Source organism: Python bivittatus, unplaced genomic scaffold, assembly GCF_059951505.1.
Source record: "Python bivittatus isolate LINGU-HERP-01145 unplaced genomic scaffold, Pbiv_v1 ctg000070_np1212, whole genome shotgun sequence".
NCBI classification, from domain to species: domain Eukaryota; kingdom Metazoa; phylum Chordata; class Lepidosauria; order Squamata; family Pythonidae; genus Python; species Python bivittatus.
Window position 1 is genome coordinate 30,069,891 of NW_028277034.1, and position 12,160 is coordinate 30,082,050.

The 12,160-nt window shown below is 35.9% G+C and overlaps 1 protein-coding gene across 1 annotated transcript in view; it reads right to left on the minus strand.

The window, feature by feature from the left end:
- The window catches only part of HSPA4L (heat shock protein family A (Hsp70) member 4 like), a 43,056-nt gene that overhangs the window by 11,897 nt on the left and 18,999 nt on the right, over window positions 1–12,160 (minus strand). Inside the window, exons 12-16 of the mRNA XM_088132868.1 lie at window positions 8,712–8,911; window positions 4,783–4,884; window positions 4,134–4,271; window positions 3,821–3,946; window positions 1,769–1,876 (exon numbers count right to left, since the gene is read on the minus strand). Of these exons, the coding sequence (XP_087988994.1) occupies window positions 1,769–1,876; window positions 3,821–3,946; window positions 4,134–4,271; window positions 4,783–4,884; window positions 8,712–8,911 (674 nt within the window). The remainder of the gene's footprint in view (window positions 1–1,768; window positions 1,877–3,820; window positions 3,947–4,133; window positions 4,272–4,782; window positions 4,885–8,711; window positions 8,912–12,160) is intronic.

Here is a 12,160-nt window from a genome sequence, read left to right on the forward strand (position 1 = left end):
CTGGTACCTGAGTTGCTTTCTTATTTGATGGAATCCATGACAGAATAAAACCTATAACATATCTCTATCAAAAGCTCAGGAATATTATTTAAAGTGGACATTTCTGGGATATTTCAAACATGAACTAAAGAACTGGAATTTCTGATAAAGCCACATCAATGGCTTCATGTTCTTAAAATGGTGAAATTGTATCTATGGATTTGAGATTAAAGTTGATTCACCAAAAAATGCATTTAGGGTATATTGGACTCTTCAAAAAAAGTATCTGAAAGGATGGACATCAGATTTTTTGTGCTGGAGGTGTAAAAAAAATTGAAGGCTCACTGATCCATATGACATAGGCATGTGATCATTTGATATCTTTTGGGGATACTATATTAATATATATCAATAGATTTATGGGAAAATCTTCAAATGTTAAAGATGTTAATGTAATCTTGAATTACAGTATATACCAAAGCTTTGAAATTTGACAGTTTATCAGGAATTATTGTATTGAGCATAGGGGGTGGCAAAAAAAATTATATGAAAAAACTGGAAAAGTAATATTATTCCAGATGTCAAGGAATGGTGGTCGGAATGTGTGAACTACCTGTTTTGTAAAATATATTTTCTATTAACCAAAGAATGCAGCAATATGTGTTAATATGGCAGAGATTCTGTGATATTTTACAATATCTTGTATTATTTATAGTAGTGAATTCATTGTTAAACCAGTGACTATTGATAGGTATAAAATAGAAGGAAAAGAAATAAAAGAAAAAAATCTTATGAGTTTGTATTTTTAGTTCATACTTTTTTAAAAATATTTTTTCCTTAATATTAAAGATTGTTTTGTTACAAAATAATAAAGATATTAAATTTAAAAATACATTTTATAATGGAAAAAAAAAGAAATACAGGCCATGAGAATATTGAAAACATTAAGACTACAGTGTAGATGATGTAACTGGAGAAATGTTGACATAGCAATGTGCTAGGCTTATGGAGTGGCTGTATGACTGGTTTAAACTTGTGTGAAGAACCCAATGATTGGAAGAACTGAAACTGTTGCCTATACAAGTGGAAAGGCAGCAAAACTATGGGTTTGTTCTGAGAAATGTATAATTGTTAGAAGAAACAAAAATGATTGTATGTAAGAGCATGTTTCTGCCCACTTAGTTATATGGAAATATGAAAATAATTAACTTAAAATGTTTGTGCTATAATAGAGATAGGGGGACAATAATTAATGTGGACTGAATACAAAAGTGAATGACCAGTACTGAAGAAATATATTTAGGTGGTTTGGTCATATAGAGAAAATGAATGAAAACCAAACTGCAAACAAATATATAAAGGAAGAGTGAATGGGATAAAAAGGGGGAAGATTGAGAAAGTTGTTGTTGGATAGAATTGGTGAGAGTCTCCAAAATAGAAGTGAAAAGTTTAAAAACTCAAAACAAATGTATAAAGCAGTGATAGACATGGTAGAAACAAGGTATAGAGAAAGGTACTGGAAAGCAAAGCAAACGGTGTTGGTGTAAACTCATTTTAGCCAGGGAAATCCACTGGAAGTTCTGGTAGCAATTCTCAAGATAGCCTGAAGCCAGATAACTTGTTGCTAGTCCATTTAATTTATTTGAATAATATTTATTTACAAATCTTGCAGTCTCTGATACTATTTCAGTAACTTAAAAGTATTAGATTTCGAGAGATAGAAGTTTATAGTTAAAGACACCTCAGAGAACAAATTCAAGCACTTTATTTCTAGCAATAGAGACCTTACTTTCATTTCCTGAAGTTTTTCCACATATACATGTTTTGGTTGGTCCTCTCCATCTTCATAAAGCCAGTTTTCTGTATCCTCTAACATTAATGTTATCTTTCTTGAATCCTAGGGGGAAAACAGTACAACATACAACAGTAGCCCACCAATCTTTATAATTTTAAATTAGTGAACAAAGCAGCTCCATGATAATATATTTCACTACTTATACTGATATATAGTAATAAAATTATAACCAAGGCATCTACTGTAACCAATTCTGATTTCTACCCAGTTCATTAAAAAAAAAAACGAATGAAAGTAACTGGAATGTCAAAAATAGGGCTTCATGCAATTCTCACCAATTATTAAAAAAGTAAACTCAGAAGCAAATTATGTATTTCCTACAAGTAGATAGTATAAATGGAGCTACTTGGTTTCAGTTATTTCAGGAATACCATATTTTAGCTTCAAGTCCTTCCCACATACTTTCTGCATCAAAGCTTATAGTCAATGTTAACAGTTCAGCAAAAGACTGAATTATGAAGCAAGGCATAAAACTAAGTAATTTAAATCTAATGGCTAGTTAGTCAGCAACACAGGTAGGCCATAATTCCACTTAAGATTTTCTCACAGAAGTATCTAACTAGTTTAGCCTACACTTAATTATGGCAGTACATCTTAAATTTAGTACTGTATATTTAAATCTGTATTCAGAATACACTCTAGTGTACTTTACTTGCCGGAGTGTGCAGAAAGTGATTTTAACAAATGTAATACCACTGTTTGTGTTTCTGAAGATACTTACATATTGTAACACACAGAACTATTAGAACATAGAATTTAAAAATAACTGAAATAGACATTAAAACAAGATGGGGGCTTTGGTTGAATGCTTAAATGGGCAGAGACAATTTTAAACTGATAGGATTGAAAATTAAAAGCATACTAATCTATTTTCTGAGGTTTTGGTTTACTGTGTTACTGTAACAATAATAGTAGAGATTAAAAAACAATTTTACTTGTCATGAATTCTTGTTGAGGAAAAAAGTATCTCTCCTTCAGAGCAAAGTTAGTAAGGTCAATTGCTAGTAAGCATCTTCTCAGGAGAGGTCATACTTCTCAGATCATTTGCCACCACTAATTAGAATATACAACTTATGTCCTCATATAATATTGAATATGCCTACCTATAGGTGTATTATGCCTATCTGCCTACACCTACATATATGAGTGTGCTCTGCTTAGAGTAAAAGTTCAGCATTTACTGAGAGAATGAAGACTGTAACCAAGGGAAATCCTGCCCACTGTCTCACCAGTAATTCATGTAGAAGTGAGCTGAATTCAACTATAGTGAGATGGATTACTGTTTTCCTTCTTTCCTTCCCACCTGCTTTTTCTTCTTCTGATTGCTGCTGATGCTCCTACTATTACTACTACTACTACTGTAGAATGGAACATTTCAGTAAGTTATTCTGGCACAATACAATGGAAAAGGTGCTACTAAGGGACAGGCAGGGAAGGATTAATTCTTCTTTCTGGTCTTGTACGCCTGGCATTAAGGAAGGTGATAACCATCCTGAAGGCCTCCTTTATACTTTATTCATTAAAACAGTATCTTTATCCTGATTTTCCTCTTAAATAGTACTTAATGTAGCTCTTTAAGCCCAATGGAGATTCATCCACAGCCTCTGTCTGCCTTGATGTGTCAGTGAGGAGAAAAACTTGAAGGGAGTTAGAAATTTAAAGTAATAAAATGGAGAAATTTAACAACCCTCCATATCCAAAAAGACCTTGAAATTCACAGGCTCTTAGGAACTTATGCCCAACCTATAAAGAAATACAGTAAAGTTTAGGGGAGTTTGAGCTCATTTTTAAAGTAGAGAAGTTGTAATCAGCAGAAGCTCAAATTTATCTTGATTAATTTATCCCACTGAGTTTAAAGGCGTTATTAAAAATATAGCTAAACAAGAACGAAGTCACTGGAATGCTCCTATTACAGATATAGCCATTTTAACGCTAATGTTATTTTGAAGGATTTCATTGTGTTAATCCTTTCATGAGAATTCTTACATCTTCAGTTATGAATTTTTCATAGACACCACAAAGCTTATCTCTCAAATCATACACGTATTCTTCAACAGCATTTTTGGCATCATTTTTCTCCTTCTCCAGCTTATCTTGCATCATCATCTTCCCCTGTAAGAAATTCAGATAAGTCAATCACAAATATAAAACATGGTTGATTTTTTGAAACACAGCTATCTATATTCATCCACCCTAAATCACTGGATTTACAATAATTAGAGTTAATTTTTCTTAGTTTTGCACTGAGACAATTGTAATTATTTCACATGCATGGATCCAGATTTCTACCACCGCTTACCTCATTTTCAATGTAGCAATTAATAAGATCCTGTCCAACCTGTCTGTATAAATTAACATGGATAGGTAGATCAATACTCTTGATCTTTGTTTTAGTTTTGCCTGATTGATTTATATCAATCTTGTCTCCTGAAGCAGTCTGTAGGGTAAGAGATTAAATTATGTCACCATTCATAACATTTGTTCCCATTACACATAACATAACAATCTGATGAAAAAAATGTATCTGTATAATTTTAGCAGATAGCTATATCCTAATATGCCGCCATTTTAAATAGCCACTATCCTGCAATTTCTGAATTTCAATTTCTTGTGAATGTTAAAATGTAAGATTTGGAAAGCACAGTGATTCTGTTTTCCAGCATTACTTGAAAATAAACTCCACTCAGAAATGCTTAGAATAGCAGCCAAAGACCTGTTAACACATCAATTTCTTTACGATTTATATATACCAAATATAATCCATCCTAGTTCTAGGTAAACATGAAGCCTTTTAACCTATAGTGAAAATGCCAAGGTGTCAAAGCATTTTAGGCCACTTATGGCGGACTATTCTCAGAATACTATTTTTAAATATTTCTTAGCACCATCAAAAGCAGTCAGCCCTATTCTAAAATTTGAACCTGACTTTATCATAATTTCATACTAACCTTTCCTTCAGTCCCTATATGATCAGCTTCCTCATCTGCTTGACTCTGTTGTTCCATTTGGCTCTTGTGATTACCATCATCTTGATCAATCTGCATTTTAGCCTATAAATAGAAGTTTTAACTCCACACTAAACTTTATAGAAAGGTTTCTTATTCTTGTCAACTATGCAATAGCGTTTCACAATCAAACAAGGTAAGCCACTAAAAATAATTTTAGAATACAAATCAAAACACTGCTACTCAATTTTATTTCTGTTCTTGAGATACCCCATTCCTCTACCTCCATGACTTTTAGAAAAAAAAATATTGAGGTTTTTTTTTTTTTTTGGGTGGGAACAGGTGCGTCTTTGAATCATTCATGACTTCTGGCAACTACAAGTCCATGCGGTTTTCTTGGCAACACTTTTGGAAGTAGTTACTGCCTTCTTCCTAGGGCTGAAAGATTACTCAAGCCCTAATTCCTTTAACATGGTTACTGCAAGGAAGTGTCCATGATTGATAAATAATTATGTCTGTGAAATATTGGAACCCCCTGCCCCAAGTAAATAGACAAAATAACATAACCAACAACAAAGGAAGGTAATAATTAACATCCAATATCTTCCTATACTGCATTGCATTTAATTGTATATATAATACGATTCTAATTACACATTAATTAGATCACAATACTAATTACATATTAAAAGTAAAGTGACCACTTCAAACAAAATATAATTGCATTAATATCAAAGAACACTTTCAAATGGTCTACAAGTAGTGAAGGTTTCCTTTGTCAATTTAAAAGAAGCAGCTGAGAAAAAGAATGTGAAGACTTAAATGAAATCAAGACAGTAAGCAGGACAACAGCAGAAAAACTGAAAATAACCCTAAAAATTAGTACTTTGTTACTATAGGAATCCACAAGCTTGAGACAGAACACCATTTATCCTTTATATATGATGCTTCTGGCATTTAAGTCAGAAAATTATTCTAATATTTTTGAATAGTTTATTTTTTTAATCTATACAGGCACTATTAACATGCTTAATTCCTAGCCAACCTCTGAACTGGAAGCATTTTTTGCTATGATTATAAAGTACCAAATAATTTATATTTTTTTTGAAGGGTTATACAGTATAGAAGATAGCAGAATGATCCCAGAAAAGGCACTGCTGCTTTACAAAGTTGCCAACATGTGCTACATGAGTACTCCTACATGCTTTGAATTTTTTTTTTTGTTTGCTTCAAATCCAAAGCACAAGGTCTTAATATTTAGATATATCACATTAATAACTGTATGAAAGCTTTACTTTTGAAAAGCACAGCTATTACAAAATTCTTACAATCACTCTCTTTATACGCTTTAAAAGAGAAACCAAAATTTAGAGAAAGAATCTTTGCTATCTTTTGCCTACTGAAAACGATCATCATCATCATCATATTTATTTCGGTCATTGACCAATAAAAATAGATACAATAAAACAGACAACAATATTACCCCTTTCATCAATAACTACTAGCAACCATTTGTGGGCGAAGCTTACACATTATGTAGCAAAATTTTGCAACTTTTAAAGAAACAGATCTGTCTTGATTATTTAACAAATAATGCAAGTAAAAATTATCGGAATGCCCGGGGAATTTAAATAAAAGAGGGGTAATCAGCTGAAAGCGAATGTCCCTATAATACCGACAATACAAAAGAACATGGACTGTGGTTTCAATGGCACCTGTACCACAGGGGCAGTATCGAATATCATAAGGGATTTTCCTGTATTTTCCTTCTAAAACAGCTGTAGGGAGAGCATTAAATCGAGCTAAGGATAAAGCTCTCCTGAATTTTGGGACTGTAATATGATACAAGTAAGTATGAGACTGGTTTGCTCACTAGAATTTGGTTATTTGCAATTATATTGTGGGTAAAAACAGCAGTTTCTGCTTGGCCTTCTGTATCTAAGATCCTTTGCCTTAGTAGTGACCTGGCTCAGTCAAACTCTAAAGTCAAAATGGCATCGTTGGAAAACCCATAGAGACTCAGTTTCTTTTGGATAGCTGTTTTCCAGGTCGTCTCAAAGTTATCTGCCAGTATTAGATGGGTCAGTCCACTGGGGTTATGGTGTAATTTTAGCCAGTGGGTAAAGATATTAATCCATAGATTGGTTTCAAGTGTACTGACTCCTGCTTCCCATCAGAGTACTGCATTTGGAACACAGTTGGGTACCTGGAAGATGTTTCTTAGAAATTTTGTTTGAACTCTTTCCAAGGTAATCATGTTGTTGTATGGTCCTAACTGGGCCCCATATAACAGTTGTGCTCAAGCTTTGGCTGCAAACAACTTAATTGCAGCAGGAATAAACTGCGCTCCTCTGGAAAAGTAATAGGTTTGGATGGCTAAGGCAGACCTCTGGGCATTACGAGTTACATAGCCCAGATGGGCATTTCTATTTCCTGAGGCTTGGAAAACAATCCCTAGATATTTGAAGACTTTAACCTGCTTAATGGACTGTCCGCCTAAATTCCAACTTCTTTGTTTAGGGCGTTTAGAAAAAGTAAGGATCTTAGTCTTGGTATAATTTATTATTAATTCCTCCTCGATACAATAATCTATAAGTGAGTTCAAAACTCTCTTAAAGCCAATAGAGGTTAATGATAGAATTACTGCATCATCAGCATACAATAATAAGTTAATATGTCTTTGAGCTAATTTAGGGGGGTGGAATGTAGAATTACTTAAATAAGAGACTAATGAGTTTATATAATAATTAAATAAAATTGGGGCTACTGAAAACTATATATTTAACAAACATCAACCTCAGAGTTAAGGGTTTCATCTTCAATTATGAAAAGGTAAGTGTCAATGCTCTTCATAGTAAACAGAAAATAATTAGCATGTATTTGATGGGAAAATATGGCTTAAACATTAATACGGCTACTTTTGTATTTAGGACACTAATTATTATCCTCTGAACTCTTTTTCTACATCTTAACTGACATTTCCATGAGCAATATTCAAGTTTACAACCATATTTTCTATTATTATTGGCATGGTTCTAAGAGACATGCCATAAATAATTTGTTTCAATTAACATTTTTTAAATGTTCTATGAAAGTTAAGGAGACATCACTGAGATTTACAAGTGACAATTAAGTATCTTTTTAAATTTTAGAATGTTTTATAAGAAACAATGTCTTATTTAATACATTGTCAAAGACATAGCCTGTATTAGTACAGGGAAAGAGTGAACAAGTATGCATTTTTATAAAAGCAAGGAAAATAAAAGGGGATGCGGTGGCGCAGCGGCTTAATGATGCTGAAATGGTCGACACTTCAGAGGTTTGAGCCCAGCTTCACGCAGCAGAGTGAGCTCCTGCTTCCTCCCCAGCTCCTGTCAACCCAGCAGCTCGAAAACTTATGTGAGTAGATAAATGGGTACTCTCACTCCGGTGGGAGGAAAAATGCTGGCGGCGCCTTGCAAAAGGAGACAGGAGTAGTTGCCGGTAGCGCGGAAAACCGTGCACGCCCGAAAAAGGTGCGAAGCAACGGAAACCCCGCCTCCTGCGCTCGCCAGCTGGGCTCTAGGAAGGAGGCAATGGCAAACCACTTCCGAAACACCTTGCCTTGAAAACTGCAGGGACTCATCCAGGCAGTCACCGCAGAATGGGTAACGATTAAGTGCGGATAAAAAAAAAATAAAAATAAAATAAAAAAGACTAAAGAGAAGGTAGAAAGCAAATTAACATGGGCTAGGAGAAAATAACTGAAAGCACTAGGATTAATAAATTTCACAAGTTTGGAAAAAAAAAGTTAAGTTATTGAAATGAGCAGATTTTCAAAACATGACAAATACATTCTCAATTACAAAGATTGTAAGTAAAAAAAACCCAACTATTTACCACAGTACATATCAGAATTTAAGAATTAAATTCTACTTATAGTTTTTACATACCAGTTCATCTTTGCTTTGATTCTTACATGACAATTCTGTGTCCATTGGAATATCATTAGGATCATTATCCAAATTTTGCTTCTCTATAACAGATGCATTAGCCACACTGAAGATTCCATGGATATTAACTCGCACTTTAACTTTAACTTTTGAATTATCACCATCGTGTTGTGGACCAACATTTTGAATAACAAAATGGCCTAAACAATACAGCAATATGGCACTGGTTAGTAGATTCACTTATTTATATCAAACATGTTACAAAAACATTTATAAACTCATATACAGCTCATTAAAAAAAAAAAAAACTATGCATGGGTCATTGATGGGCAACTTCCTCAAACGGCTGCTAATGCTGCTAACTACTACTGCTATTAACAGCCAGATACACACTTCTTTCCATTAAGAAGGAATAAAAGTGGAGAGGCAGGGGCAAAACAGTCACAGATGATTTGCCAGTAAGCAATTTTGCAAAGTAGGATCTTCCTGAACATTTTTTAAAAAGCTACACATATATCTCTATAGATGCATCCCAAAAGATATACTGTAGTACTGATAATTTGTAGTTATTATGGTAAGTCACTGGTTTATCTAGTTATGTCCATCTGGTATCCACCATTGAAATAGTACAGGTATGTCCTGAGTCCTCCCAAGACTACATACAAGTGTTAAGAGATGTTCTGGAACAGATTTACAAGGTATAAGAAGGTAAGCAAGGAAAAGTCCCAGAAAAGATGAGGTTTGTTTGGAGCCCTTCATGAATTTGTTGTCCTTTTGATTAGCAAAAGGCAGGTTCCCTTATTCTTTTTAGCTGCCTAAGAAAAGTTTTTGTTATGTTAAGCTTGCAGTTTGTTTATAGAGATTTTACATGTAGCAGTCAAAAATTACATGAGGTAGACTAGGAAAAAATGCCTGCATGTTCTTGGAAGATTGGTGGTGATGGAATCTGCAGATATTAAAAAAAAAAAGAGAGAGAGATTTTTTTTAAAAAAAGTGTCAAACTGCAAGTTACCTGCAAGAATGAACAGCTGAATTTTATAAATGAATTCTAATTCATATATGTAGAACAACACGTCTTTTTTACCAGAAAAAACCTCCTGCTTGTTCTTACCATGTTTGTGACATGGGTGGGAAATACACAGTCCACTTGATATTGCTGGAGTTGTAGTTCAGCAAAATCTGGTGGGCCATGAGTTCCCCATTCCTGTTTGGGTTGATGATACTGATTATCTGTAAGTCACACAAAGACTACAACAGGGTTTCCCAAACTGTGAGTGTACCTCTCCCTTGGGAAGTTACAGTCAGAGTCTGGGGGATAACCTTTTAGTATATTGTTACAATAAATTTACCTTTCCCAAAGTTTCATTGTACAGGTAGTCCTCAAATTAACAACCATTCATTCAGCAATTGTTCAAAGTTGTGCAGCTCCAAACAAGTGGTACTTATGACCGGTCCTCAAAGTTCTGGGCATCACAGCACCCCCCATGGTCACATGATCAAAATTTGAGCACTTGGCAACCGGTGATTGCCATCTACAACCTTCCCTGCTGGCTTCCCACAAGCAAAGTCACAGGGAAGCCAGCAGCAGGTCACAACTCACTCCTATAAGTTGCTCCTGCTGCTTTTTCTCCCACTACAGAGTATGGGATCCCACTCTGTAGTGCTTGTCCACCCAGAGCCCCAGCCCACATCTGCAGCACATGCATGCCCAGCTGCGCGGTCATAGCGCTGCAACACTCCCTCTCATACCCACCCAATCTGAGGAGGAATGCTGTTTGAAAGGGGGAGCAGCAAATGAAAAGACCCACCCCTGAGGCCCCAATAATGGAGTCTCTGAGTGAAGGGACCTGAAAACAGCCCCTTGTATATAATCTTATTGAATTGGGCAGAAACAATTAGGAGAAGGCATTCCTGAAGATGTCCAGGTCATGTAGCACGAAGGGCTTTAAGGTGACAACCAGCACCTTGAATTGTACACAAAGCCAACAGATATCAACGACACATTGGCAGATCATTATATACTTGAGCTATACTTCAAGTATATATAATATACTTGAAATATACTCGCTACTTGAACAGTTGCATTCTGGACAAGCTGTAGCTTCCAAGCGGTCTTCACAGACAATGCCATGTAGAGCATATTGCAGTACCCAAATGAGAGATGACTAAGGCAGGTGGGACTATTCCAGAGAGAGTGGTAACTATTGCACCAGATAACAGTTGTTAAAAAACTCTCCTTGCCACAGTTGTAACCTGCTCCTCAAGCAGGAGCTGAGTGTCAAGGACCCCAAGTTATGAGCCAATTTAACACAGAGGAACATGATTCCATCCAGAACTAAGGATGAAATATCTCTGGAATTAGATGGCTTCCTCCCCTGAAGATATACCCTCTTGCTGGGATTGAGGCTAAGCTTGTTTTTCCTCATCCTAATAAACTCCTGGGAAGAAGTCTGACAGCATCATCTGTGTGAACTATAGTTAAGATATAAAGCTGCTGAGCATCAGAATACTAACAATACCTACCCTTATGTTAAAATGTTATGTACCCTAGAGATTTCATGTAGCTGTTGATGAGGAGCGGAGAAAATATTGAGGCCTCTGACACCCAATACTCAAAAGGACTGGTTTGACTTTGCTCTTGCCACCACCAACCAGACTGCCCCCTCAGGAGAACAACTGCAATACAGTGCCCCGACTCCTAACCCTTGGGGACAGTCAAGGAGGATATTATGGTTGATGGTATCAAAACTTCCCCTTCATGGATCACTGCCTTGTCGTGGCAAAGGGGCTTGCGTAACTCAGTGAAGCCATGAGCTATACCGTGCAGGGCCACCCAAGACGGACAGGTCATGACAGAGAGTTCTGACAAAATGTGGTCCACTGGAGAAGGAAATGGCAACCCACTCCAGTATCCTTGCCAAGAAAACCCCATGGACAATGTCAAAAGGCTAAAAGATATGACGCCGGAAGATGAGCCCCTCAGGTCGGAAGGTATCCAATATGCTACTGGGGAAGAGCGGAGGGCATTTCCAAGTAGCTCCAGAAAGAGTGAAGCGGCTGGGCCAAAGCCGAAAGGACGTTCAGCTGTGGATGTATCTGGAAGCGAAAAGAAGGTCCGATGCTGTAAAGAACAATATTGTATAGGTACCTGGAATGTAAGATCTATGAACCAAGGCAAGCTGGATGTGGTCAAACATGAGATGACAAGATTGAATGTTGACATCTTGGGAATCAGCGAATTGAAATGGACGGGAATGGGTGAATTTAATTCAAGTGACCATTATATCTACTACTGTGGCCAAGAAACCCTTAGAAGAAATGGAGTTGCACTCATAGTCAATAAGAGAGTGGGAAAGGCAGTAATGGGGTACAACCTCAAAAACGACAGAATGATCTCAGTGCGTATCCAAGGCAAACCATTCAACATCACAGTAATCCAAGTCTATGCC